The sequence below is a fragment of the Guillardia theta genome, assembly GCF_000315625.1.
Source record: "Guillardia theta CCMP2712 unplaced genomic scaffold GUITHscaffold_15, whole genome shotgun sequence".
Taxonomy (NCBI): Eukaryota; class Cryptophyceae; order Pyrenomonadales; family Geminigeraceae; genus Guillardia; species Guillardia theta.
In genome coordinates this window covers 800,287-812,762 of record NW_005434659.1, presented here as the reverse complement: position 1 = coordinate 812,762, position 12,476 = coordinate 800,287, and the positions used below count along the sequence as shown (strand labels likewise).

General features: G+C 48.9%; 4 protein-coding genes and 1 non-coding gene across 5 annotated transcripts; 3 read left to right on the top strand and 2 right to left on the bottom strand.

The window, feature by feature from the left end:
* Positions 1-84: 84 nt before the first annotated feature.
* Positions 85-406, bottom strand: GUITHDRAFT_40700 (hypothetical protein; the record flags this gene model as incomplete). Its single annotated transcript, XM_005837242.1, has 2 exons — positions 85-189; positions 320-406. Coding segments are annotated over 2 exons (192 nt in total), but the record flags the coding sequence as incomplete, so codon positions are not given.
* Positions 407-1,983: 1,577 nt separating this feature from the next.
* Positions 1,984-4,671, top strand: GUITHDRAFT_135467 (hypothetical protein; the record flags this gene model as incomplete). Its single annotated transcript, XM_005837241.1, has 11 exons — positions 1,984-2,258; positions 2,361-2,587; positions 2,645-2,692; positions 2,745-2,839; positions 2,919-2,990; positions 3,040-3,087; positions 3,134-3,829; positions 3,923-3,973; positions 4,211-4,324; positions 4,349-4,448; positions 4,532-4,671. The coding sequence occupies 11 exons, from the start codon at positions 1,984-1,986 to the stop codon at positions 4,669-4,671; spliced, it is 1,866 nt and encodes a 621-aa protein (XP_005837298.1).
* Positions 4,672-4,988: 317 nt separating this feature from the next.
* RPL38e_2 (large subunit ribosomal protein L38e_2, cytoplasmic type) lies at positions 4,989-6,092 on the bottom strand. Its single transcript, XM_005837240.1, has 7 exons — positions 5,994-6,092; positions 5,787-5,864; positions 5,629-5,732; positions 5,489-5,553; positions 5,357-5,432; positions 5,258-5,305; positions 4,989-5,212 (listed from the first exon to the last, which is right to left on the bottom strand). The coding sequence occupies exons 1-7, from the start codon at positions 6,007-6,009 to the stop codon at positions 5,168-5,170; spliced, it is 432 nt and encodes a 143-aa protein (XP_005837297.1). The 5' UTR covers positions 6,010-6,092; the 3' UTR covers positions 4,989-5,167.
* A 708-nt stretch (positions 6,093-6,800) lies between these two features.
* Positions 6,801-6,872, top strand: GUITHDRAFT_t34. The gene has a single exon. It is a non-coding gene; the product is annotated as a tRNA-Asp (tRNA).
* Positions 6,873-11,002: 4,130 nt separating this feature from the next.
* On the top strand, positions 11,003-12,085 carry GUITHDRAFT_67156 (hypothetical protein; the record flags this gene model as incomplete). Its single annotated transcript, XM_005837239.1, has 1 exon — positions 11,003-12,085. One exon carries the CDS (start codon positions 11,003-11,005, stop codon positions 12,083-12,085), a length of 1,083 nt encoding a protein of 360 aa, XP_005837296.1.
* Between the last annotated feature and the right edge of the window lie 391 nt (positions 12,086-12,476).

Genomic DNA, 12,476 nt, shown 5'->3' with positions numbered 1-12,476 from the left:
ATCTCCCTGGCAAAGCAAGCACTTCACCTTAAACTCGTCTGCCTTATCTTTACAGGCATTCTTGAACCAGTCCTTGAACTTCTCCACTACGGCACGGAACTTCGGTGTTGAGAAATCGTAGATGTTTCCCGTCTCTGAGGTAACGACAAGCAAAACTTGTGCCCCCGTCAGCATGCTCAGCTCATTTGCCTGGTTGACACGATCGTCATTTTCGTCATCACCTCGACTATCATCATTATCATCATCATTATCATTATCATCATCATCATCATCATCATCATCTCCATATTCTACATAACGAGAACAGGAAGGTCACGACCTTCTTGATGATTCCTGTCTTTCGTTTTGAGAACGTGATGTGCCGTTTGCTTTTGTCTTCAACAAACTGGATCGTGATTTTCCGTCGTCCTCCAGTCTTCTTCCCTCCTGCCTCGTCATCGTCGCTATCTTCGTCTGTCAGGGCTGAATCCACGTGTGTTGTTTCAGATTTCGAGCTGAATGGATCAAAGGAATTGGATGCCGCAGGTTTTTGAGGGAGGACTGCAGGATTGCTCGCGAGGAGAAGCTTGTCTACAATCGCAGGTTTTACGTTGTTTGTCAGCAAGTCTGCTTCTGTCTTCTGCCGCTTGTCCAACGGTTGAAACTCTTTCAAGCCTCTCTTGTATGCGGCTGCCTTTTTCATGTTGATCTGCAAAGTCACAGGTCACAGGCTAGCAAAAGTGAGAGGAGGATCGAAGATAAGGAGCAGTAGTTGGGGTTTAGTTAACTGTTCGTGATGACTATAGATGTGATGATGATGGTGGAAGGAGGTGATGATGGTGCTGATGGTAATGCTTGAAAGAAAATCAAGACGGTGTGAAAACGTCAATGTGCAGCTGATTAGCTCCAATTCTTGCCTGGCAGGAAGAAGAGACGATGATTTAAGATCAAGATGAGCAAGACGAGAAAGAAGACAAGCAAGATGACAAGGAACTGGTAAAGTTGAAGATAGTGGAGATGATGGAGATTGAGCTGAATGCGGTTGAGGTTGAAAGGATGGACACACTGATAAAGACGAGAAGGAAATGAGGGAAACAGAAGAATCGAACACGATAACAAGAAGAACAAGAAAGACAATCGTCGTGATGAGTTGGATGACACGAATACACAGACATGCGAGAGGAGGTGGAACAGGACGAGAGAGCAAACGAGGAGCAGAGCAGGAGGAGCAGGGAGAGGAGGTGGTTCAGAGGCAGAAACATCAATATTAGTAGGATCGGGAGGAGAAGGAGGAGAAGGAGGAGCAGGAGGAGAAGGAGGAGAAGGAGGAGAAGGAGGAGCAGGAGCAGGAGGAGGAGGAGCAGGAGGAGGAGGAGGAGGAGGAGGAGCAGGAGGAGCAGGAGCAGGAGGAGGAGCAGGAGGAGGAGGAGGAGCAGGAGGAGGAGGAGGAGCAGGAGGAGCAGTAGCACTAGTACTACTCGCTGTTCGCGTTTCCTTGCTACTTCAATTCCGCCATTACCGGCAACCTTGAAGGCACCCCCACCTCCCCTGACCCGTTCGTCAAGAAGTACCCCTCTTTTGATGTACCCACCCCTTGAATAAACTCCAATTTCATCTGAGATTCGACCACAAACATCCCTCGATGTACTACCCCTACCCCACATGAGTTTTCTGACCCCATCTTTTCCATATCGGACCCCTGGAAGACCGGCTGTGGGAAACACTTTCCCGATGTTCGGATGCACAGAGAGGAGGGGAGAGACGAGCGGTAGCGGAGAGGGAGGAAGGAGAGAGAACGGGAGACAAGACGGGAGGATGTGAAGAGGAGAGGTCAGCAGTGAAGCGAAGACGAGGTGAGAGGAATGGAGGGAGGCAGGGTTGTAGTAGAGACGAGGGGACGCGAGAAGGAAAGTGACCTACGAAGACCGAATCACGTTCCTTTGCTTTTTGCCGTCTGATGATCTCCAATCACGATCAGGATGTAAGTTTTCGAGCGTCGACAACATGAACAGAAACTGTGTGCTTGTTGTCTCCGCAATCTCATGGAGCTCAATCACTCTGCTGGGACCTCGCGCGTCTGTAAAGTTCCACTCGTTCACCAACGAGAATGGGGAAGAGGAGGCCGACGCAAGGATGATCGCAGATGGTTTCTCACTCGTACAAGTCTTGAACATTCGTCATCCCGTGGGCTCCTTGATCAGAGAGACAACTTGCGGTCAGCAGGTGAAGACACTGAGAGGTTTCGTGACCGTGATGCTCAGCTATGCAGGAGGAGGCAGGTACGGGCAGCTCCCTCCTCGTCAGCCTTCTCGGTCCTCTCATTCGACGGTGGGGAGGGAGCGGATGGAAGATGAGAGTTGGTCCTGATGTTGCTGCCGCAGGTTTTACGATCTTGTTGACGGAGGGTTTGATCGCGTGCGCGTCATGGTGGGGCTTCGCAAGGTCTTGGATGTTGTGGACAGCTTCTTGCAGTCGTCGTCGGTTGCCGTCAGCCAGGTGCTGAGGGAGAGAGCTAGGCAACGGGGGATCGAAGACAAGAAGCTCGTGAGCTCGGGCAGCCAGGGGGATGATGACTTTTCCTGGTTCGACGAGCTGGAGCTTGATCAAGGTGGTAGAGTCACAGGAGTGAGGGAGAGTTCGTGACGTTCTGCCTCCGATGCTCCAGAGTGCGATGAAAGTGCCGGTCCGGTCAGAGGCGATGCCTCCGATGCAGGTGACTGGTTGACACGACAAAGAACAACCAAGTGTTATGTGCAGTGCCGCAGGAAAACTGGAGGAAGGCTGCCGCATGGCGTTTCGAGAGTTTGTCGGAGCAGTGTCCCATGAAAGCCAGGAAGCTACTCGACTGGTGACGGCAAGTGTGAGTTTTCCTTCTCTAGTGTCTCTTCTAGTCTCCTCTTGGTACGGCTCTTCGCTTTGCTTACTGAACAAACTTTCAGCTGATCCAACTCGGCCGCCATGTCCGTTCCGATTCTCTAAAGACCCACATCATTCCTGGCCTTAACCCGAAGGTCAAGACAGTTTGATATCACTCACTCGAGCATGTTAAATGTCGCGCAGCGATCTCAAACATTTCCCGGCATTGTTGTCTCATCGCCGGAGCATCATGTGAGAGTTTTCTCTAACGCGTCATTCCCTCTCACTGCATCATCAGGATCACCTTCATGCGAGAATGCGAAAGTTTGGAGGGACGAGAACAAACTCCTGGCGAAGCGAAGAGCGGTGGAGCTCGATGGCCCATGAAGGAGCTGGAGAGGAGGGAGCCGTCGGATGGTTTCTCAACTTTCAAAGAGTCAGAGTTGCAGTGATGGCCGAGGGTTTCTTGTATCGGAGCAACTTCGTGGAGGAGGGGGGGGGCAAGGAAACAACTCTGGTGTACAGCAGAGTCGAAGAATTCATGGAGAGGGAGAGGACGGACATGCTGGAGGACCGGATCGTAACGTTCGCGTTGAGGTGTAAGGAATTTGACTTGGCCTGTCTGCTGCTGCGGGATCGGCCGAGCGCGAAATTCATCAGTATACTAGAGATGAAGGACGTGATGGTTGTGTGGGGGATTACGCTGAAAGAAAGTCTGCAGCTCTGTCAGATGCTGGAGGTGTCCCAGGTACCATCAGCTGCTGACTTTGATGAGGGACATGTCGGGAGGAGGAGAGTGGCGATTGGGATGTTGAGCAGAGCATTTGAGGAGAAGAAGTTGTTCACTCATTTGAACTACACGCCCCCGAGCATGTCAGCTGTAGCAATTGCTCTGTTGCAGAATGAGGAGGAGGGGGAGGAGGAGAGGGAGGAGGAGGCAGCGGATAGCTTGAGGAGCTCACATTCCACCTTCGAGCCCCCGATCATAGAGGAAGTGAGCTTGTTTGGATGGGGAGGAGGAGGACGGACTTGCTGGAGTACTATTGTCTGCTGCGGTCTATCATCAGGGGAAACTCTCCTCCTACAGGTTTGTCGTTCAGGGGAAGGTGTCACAACTGACCAACAACGGCAGGAGCAGGTGAGGAAATGTTTCCGAAGGGTCTTGAGCTTGTCGAGGACGGGAGTTGTGCTGCCAGGAGGAGGATCGACAATATTAGCCCTTGGAAATCTGCTACAAGGTGAAGACTCCGAACGTGTAATAATGGTGAGGTCACGGAGTTGTAGAGATTTCTTCCGATCAAGCTCAAGATTTCGAGTTTGCAGAGGTAGCAAGGTGTGTGTCGACAGCGCTCAAGGTGGTCTGTCGTCTGTTCAGAAATTCATCTCATTGCAAGATGGTATCTGGCAGGAGGTACTTCATGCGGTCATGATCAGCAATGGGATGGGTGAGGATGAAGCGGCTCTGAGGGTGTCAGCCTTCTCGATTGAGGTATCCACGCTGCAAGATGTACAGGCCCGAGTCAGACAGCACGGAGATTCACTCAGGAGGAAAGTTGGAGACGAGATCTTCTGGAGAGATCAGGTCCCGCTCCAGCTCGCTTCCGACGTCACAGGTGACTTTGATGTCTCACTTCGATGCCGACCGTTTCTCCCACTCCGTAGATGTCGGTTTCTAAACTTATGTAAGTTTCTTCAGGGGATAGCAAGGCACAAGACACGTCTCGGCCGAGATTCATCTTTGATGACTTCATAGCAACTCGAGCAGCTCTTAGACGATCTTTGGAGTTCTGCATCCTACTTCTCTCATCATCGCAGATCTGGTATCCTGCCGAGTGACTTCGACAAGTATGATGGTGGTCCATCTCCGCCGAGACTCGCCATTGAACTATTTTTCTATGTTGTACTTTTCTATGTTCATGTTCATGTAAAGTCAATAGCATCATGGCGTTGAGAACTAGAAAAAAGTCTTCAAGTTCTCGAAATGATTGGGAGTAAGGTAACAATGTTTTTTGATGCATAACAATCGAAAATGGCGAGAGAAAATGTGATTTGTCTTCTCGACATGGTTTCGGACAGTGAGAAAGCATCGCTCTGTTGGACAACGAGTGGCGTTTTGGATATGAGCGGCATTTTGAAAATAACGCAGACAGGAAGTGAGACTCGATTTTGCTTCTCCTCACAAGACAAGTATCCAAAGTTCTTATAGATTGTTCACCATACTGCACTTGCTCTGCTCTTCCTTGCTCTTCTTTACCCTTGCTGCTGCTTGCCCTCCGCCCCCCTACGGTCTCGATCCTCAGTCTGACATACATCTCACCCTGGTAATCTCCTTCTATCCGTATGGGCGATTGGCAGCTCTTTGTCGTCCTCCCGATATCTGACAAGTTTTTTTCATCGTCGAGTCGAGGACACGTCGTCTCACCTCTTTGATCTTCAAGGATGGTGGAAGGGAAAGTTTCAACTTGCTTGCCTGTCACTCACATCACTGGCCTCCACCCCGACATGCTCGTCTCAACGTCACCTTGTTGCTGTCCGCCACCACGTACGTGTAACGAAACCTGCTACATCGAACTTTGAACTTTGTTGGTCCAGCACGTCTGTCAAAGCATGTTCCATGAGGGCTGGAGGTGTATCAACAACTTCTCCCGCTCACCCTCCTCTTGGCTTCTTAATGGTCACCAGCCGCGCATCCTTTCTTCGCGTGATTGTCAAGAAATCCTGGCAAGCACATCAGAACAAGAATAAAGCGCATCAGAACAAGAATAAAGTGGATGATACAACGCATGTCCTCACCTTGATCTCATAGATCTGAAGCGATCCTCCTCCCCTCAGTCGAAGAGGCTCACCAGCAATCGCCTGCGCCCTGGTGCACAGCTTATTGCGCTTTTCAGCCTCGCCTGCACGTTCGTGTTACATGAAGGCTGTCTTTACGACAACAAAGACAAGCACACCGCAGAAGCTTCCTGTCTTCATCCCGTAACAAAATCTTGCAATCAATAAATCTAAGAGCAACACCGAGAGGATTTTGACTGCAAACAAATTAATCATTGGTCCATGCAGATCAAATCGAACGTCGGCAAAGGAAAAACTACCAATCAGTACAAGGTTGTGAATACACTAAAGCTACAAACAGAATAAAAACCCAGCGGATCAGGTACCTGAAAAGTTCCCCATTCTGAAACGCTTATTGCTGATCGCAGGACAAATTTGCACTAAATGACGAGGTCTTGGGTTTCACATTCAGCAGAGCAGTCCCTGAATAGAGAATCAGAGCAGTCACCAGACATGTAAAAACCAATGTTCAGACTCGTTTATCCGATTGTCGGAACAACATACATCAGAAATGTACGAGCAGCAACACATGATGAATTCATGTACATGAACGAATTGACACTTGAACTTACAACAACAGACACAATACCGAGTTTTCAACAGAACGGAATAGAGGCAAGGGGAAGGAGTGGATCGGAAGAGGGGCCGACATGAGGTATTCTGATTCACAGCACAGCAGAATGATGATGTGGGAATTGTTGATAAGGTAGAGGAGAAGAGAGTGTTAGGCCGGTGCAGGGGAGAGAAAGCATGGAGAATGGGGAAGCAAGAGCAGTAGAGAGGAGGGAGGAGGAGGGGCCGGCCGCCATGTTTCTGTTCCCTCCCTCATTGTGCGACACCGCCGGCCTCATTGTCTCTCTCCACTGCCACCCTACCTATCTTGCATCTAGCTCATTGTACCCACCAATTACAGGTGACAGCAGAAAAGAACCCCTCAAATGCACATTGAATTCTGGTCCCGACCACCCCTTTATTATCACCCTCCACCCCACCCCTTTCGTCCATTTCGTTCGTAAAGAATACTACCCTCATTTTGACTCTGCACTACCCCACCATTCCCCCATTACAATTCTATATCAATCAAATTTCTGGCTAGTTACCCAAGGCGAGCACCGAACAAGGTGCTTCTGACTGCCGTGTTAGTATAGTGGTCAGTATCCCCGCCTGTCACGCGGGAGACCTGGGTTCAATTCCCAGACGCGGCGACCCCTCGGGTGGTCCTTTCCGAAATAGGAAAGACTTTGTTTTTGCATCTCCGCACAAGGGGCTCTTGTTTTTTGACTCCAGCACTCACTGGCAGTGATCGGACATATCCGAGTCGGTGTACAAAGTGAATGAAGCGAGTACTTTGAATGAAGCGAGTACAAAGTGAATGAAGCGAGTCACTATTGTCGGATAATACAGTCATGAAGTGAGTACGAAGTGAGTACATAAGTATTCAGAACATGCACTGCAGGGGCCTTGGCTGGTACCCTGCCATCATGGAATGTAATTGTGGTTCGGAATATTGTTCAGGCACCAAACAGATTGCAATAAAGTGAAGGAAAAGTATATACTCGAGAACGTACTTCGAATCCTACTTTAGATCCCAAATTCAGCAGAAGTCAAAGCTACGACCAGGTGCAAGCATTGCTCGAATAAGGTTCAAACGACCACTACTATCATCTTGATTATTTTTGCACAACAACGGTTGTAGGAACAACCATTCGCTTGTCGCACGGACAACAAGCAACGAGGACACCAAGAGGGCCGACACAAAAAACGCAGAGAATGCCAGCTGCCCAAGTTACTGGGCCGCAATAATGCTCTTCTACCACAACTTGTTGTGACATGTGGTTCGAATACCCTGGTTGCGCCATCGGGACCTGTGGCTTAAGGTGAGGATGAACACAAAGCATGCTTCTGCAGATTTCAAGGAGATCTGACATCGGGAGATGGTTGTGACGACATTTTCGTTGAAGACTGCGACTGGAAAATGAAATTAGGTCACCAACAACCTTCGCATCGTTCTTGCAACTTGTAAGTCGAAACAAAATCGAAATGTTTCGAAGCCAATGATACATATAAATCAGGCTCTTTGGCTCACAGACTCTCACCACTGCTCAAGTTTGTTCAAGTTCGTTTCGCTTGGATTCTTCTCTTCTAGTGTTGCATGCTACACGATTCTTCTTTTTCCTTCCAGGCACTCTCATGTCATCTTGCATCTCATCCTTCGCAGGGGACAGTAAAGTACCCCATACAAATGAGGAAGGCATGAAATGAGTTTTGAACCCCTACCCCCTAGGATAAGTTACCTTTCTTACTCCTCTTCTCACGTCCCCACCCCTGTATTGCGCCGTCATTTTCGTGATTTCGCTGTCGGAGCGTGTGTGTGTGTGTGTGTTTGGGTGGGTAGGTGGGTGGGGTACCATGAAACTCACATGCATGTGCTGATGGATGATACCTATCTCATTATTTCCTATGAGAAACATTAGAACATGCGAGCACTACAAGGGACTCCTACAGACCGGGGAGAGGGGACAGCAAATTTAGAGGGAAGAGGCAACATGTGAAGTTAACACTTTGACTAGCCGCTATGTGAGGCATGCAGTTGGCAACTGATGTACCATCATATGATGCATGTGGTTGAATCCCGAGGAAACTTGTACAATGGGAGAACTCGACACGAGAAGGACCAGAATGCCACCGGGAGATCTTCGTTGAGTCAGACAGAAGACAGAACAGAACGTACAAAGGCAAAGTGGACGAATGTACTTTGCCTGCACTGACTATGTTTCAAGCTTATACTTCGCCTACACATGAGCACGCTGACGAAGGGACAGTACAGTTACGAAGCACCATGGCAACTGTGATGAAGCGATAGTGCAGCTCAGTCCTGAAGCAAGAGAGACAGCAGAGTCATGAAGCCAGTACGAAGTGCACCAATGGAAAGACAATACAGTCATGAAGTGCATACATACGTGATCTGATGAATTATTTGCTTTCTTGTGCAAGGAGGACTGAAAGACCATGCAAGCTCAATACTTTATTAGTGTTGTATACACAACACAGACTGGGAGGTAAACTACGCACAACCACCACACTCACTGTGCATGCGAGTGGGGGTAATTCAGGAGGCCGTCCGCACGAGAATGCGTCCGCCTATATAGGGAATATCCGGCAGAGTATCCGACGAGTATCCGTGGTTCCGGATCCTCATGGATACAACAATTAGATCCCATAGCTCTGTACATTTGAGCTTCAAACTGAAAGCTTCGCATGAATCATGAACGTTCCGCACACAATTATCAGAGCTCTGCGGAGATGAGCTCAAGCCTTCGCAGGAAGGCATATTATTGAGCACGAGTGTGTGAGCAACAAGAGTTGCGGTGGTGATATCTTCTTCTTTCGCAGCCAAAAAAGACAACGAAGGCTCTAACGGCTTCAGACAAGCACAAACCTACTGTTGGGCACCGGTTGGCTGAACCTCAAGGTCAGGAGCATGCAACAGATCTATACCTCTACACCCGTGGTGGTTCCCGTCGATATGAAAGGATGGTCTACAGCTCCCTTGAGTTGGTTTTGTCTTTCCCTTTTCTTGTGTCACGAACCGATATTGTGTTATTGTTGCTTCCCAAAAAGAATTCATATATCTTCTCTTCACCCTTCTCTGTGATCCAGCGAAGGAGCTTTGAGCATTCGTTATATGCTTATTCATCTTGAGAAATTTCAATGCGTAGGAAGAAATTTTAGTGTGATTGCACAAAGCTAATTCTAATAACAACCCAGAAAGCTTAAAACCCTTCGTACCTCAAATATGTCGGATCACCCTCCATTGCCAGAAAGAAAAATTTAATGGTACATAAATAATCAGCAGTAAGCTTCAAGGTGCACGCATTGCTCGAATAAGGCACACACACAGAAAAATATCACTGTATTCTTGATCATCCTTGCACAACAACCGTTCGTCTGTCGCACGGACAACAAGCAACGAGGACACCAAGAGGGCCGATACAAAAAACACACAGCAAGCCAGCTGCACAAGTTACTGGGCCGCAGTATTCTTCTTCTATCACAACTTGTTGTGACATGTGGTTCGAATACACAGGTTGCGCCATCGGGACCTGTGGCTTAAAGTGAGGATGAACAAAGCATGTTTCTGCAGATTTGAAACAAGATTGATAACAAAGAGTCCTTACGTAAGGATCAGGTCCACCCATAGGATGAGCCATGGGGACATGCGGATTATACGCTGGAGGGGGCGGTTGTGGCGACATTTTCGGAGAAACTTCGACTGGAAAATGAAATAAGGTCATACCAATTTGGAGTTTACGCCATCTTGGACGCAGATATCAAGTCAAACTGAATGGTATCATCTCAAACACGTCTCTGCAAATGCCCAGACTGAAACCCCCCCATGCTCTTCCTCCAACAACCTTCACATCGTTCGATGACTCTTCCTATATCTCTACGTCCCTCCGAGCTAAATCAAAGTATTATAAAAATTGGATTGCGCACGCACTTGCAACTTGTAAGTCGAAACAAAATCAAAGTGATTCGAAGCCAATTATAGAGAAAGATCAGGCTCTTTGGCTCACAGACTCTCACCACTGCTCAAGTTTGTTCAAGTTCGTTTCGCTTGGATTCTTCCCTTCTAGTGTTGCATGCTACACGATTCTTCTTTTTCCTTCCAGGTGCTCTCATGTCATCGTGCATCTCATCCTTTGCCCCCCCTTCCCATGCACTCCAGTACTGTTTCTGTGGTGCTACCCGTACCCCCTGGGGATCGACGACTTCGGCAGTACCCCCACCCCTAAGGGGCAGGTAAAGTACCCCATACAAATGAGGAAGGCATGAAATGAGTTTTGAACCCCTACCCCCTAGGATAAGTTATCACCCACCCTCACCCCAGCCTTCCCCTTTTCTTGTCCCCTTGTAACGTCCCCACCCCCTATATGGTGCCCTCATGTGATTACGGACCCGTAGTTTTGGTGGACAGTAGTGGTATAAAGACTGAAGGATCATCTTTTGGTGGGTGGGGTACCATGAAACTCACATGCATGTGCTGATGGATGATACCTATCTCATTATTTCCTATGAGAAACATTAGAACATGCGAGCCCTACAAGAGGCTCCTACAGACTGAGGAGAGGGGACAGCAAATTTGGAGTGCTCAAGAAGGGTGGGGTACTCAAGAAGGGTGGTTCTTTCTGGAACTTACAAATTATTACTGTTTTTAAACTATAAAACTTATGATTTTATATGTGTTTGAAAATGAAAAGCCACGCCTCCCAACCAGCTTGACTAATCGTTTCAAACCGTTACATCATCTATCAACCCCCCCGGCAATGGCAAGATGAAATCGGGTTGTAGCAGGACGCTGTGCTCCGCCTCGCTCTTACTGCTCGTACATGCGCAGCCCTTGCTCTCCCAGACTGACGTCAAGTCAAAAGCTCTGGCCCAAGTTTTCTCGGTAGGTAGCAACTCACATGGAGAGCTGGGCTTGGGGACTTATCAGCCGACAACTGTCCCAGTAGCATGCCCCAAGGGTCCATTCAATGCCGTCAGAGCATTTGCTGCTGGGTATCGAAGTGCTGCGCTCACGTCTGAAGGAAAAGTATACTTCTGGGGATCTAGCTGGCTGCACGATCTAACTGTTCCAGGCGATGGTTCGTACAATTCGTATCATGCAAGTGCAGCAACGACGATCGATGTACCCAATCCGACCTTGCTGTCTTCTATGTATTCAAATGTCATTGCCCATGTAGCTGCTGGGTCAAATCACCTGCTTGTGAGCACAGACCGGGGCATCATCTTCGCGCAAGGGGAAAATCGATTCGGGCAACTTGGCACTGGTGACATTGAGAACCGAGATGGTTTTGAACAGATCGCTGATTTCTCAGACTCGCTTGTGGTAGATTTGCAGACAAGCCTGCAAAACTCTGCTGCAGTGCTAGGGAATGGCAAACTTTACATGTGGGGTGAGAATACGTACGGTCAGATGGGTTTGGATTCGGAGGAACTGGGCTCTGCTTCGAGGGGGGTCTTTAGAGTACCGACTTTTATCAAGACCCTTGAGAAGCATTTCATCGTTGCTGTTTCCCTCGGCACACAGTTCATAGTTGTCTTAGATGCTCATGGAAATGTCTTTGCTCAGGGACGAAACGATTTTGGGCAGCTGGGGCTTGGACACTACGACCCTGTTCCTTCACCTACTCTGGTCAGCCAAGTCCCTAATGTTGTTGCAATCGCATGTGGCCTGCATCATACCGTACTGTTGAACATCTCAGGTGATGTCTTTGTCACGGGATCAAACTCTGCTGGACAACTCGGCCTTGGCGATCAGAAGCAGAGAAATACCTTCACACATGTGCAGTTTGAACCGCAGGTGGTCTGTGACACGACAGACTCGTCCATGCTGCAAGGCGAGACTGCATAACAATAGTCAATTGTGTGTAATGATGATGACAGATAGCATTCGTGAGTATGTTTGCCTCGGATCGCGCTATCCTCTTCCGACAACAAGGGTCCAGCACATCTCAGCCGGCAGCCACCACACCATCGCAATCACCGACGATGGGAACGGTAATGTGCTCACTCATCACGGCCTTCCTTGACAACCTCTCAGTCTGGTCTTTCGGGTTGAACTCCAACGACCAGCTGGGCCTCGGGCATGCGGCGAAGGTCGACTTCGTAACAACCCCTCAGCTGGTGCTCAATCTGTACGCGGCGAACGCGACATGGAGCGCAGGAGGAGATTCTCACTCGGTGGTGAGGAGTGACTTCCAGGTGATAGAGTGTTGTGATGTGAGGGGAGTTGCATGCAGATT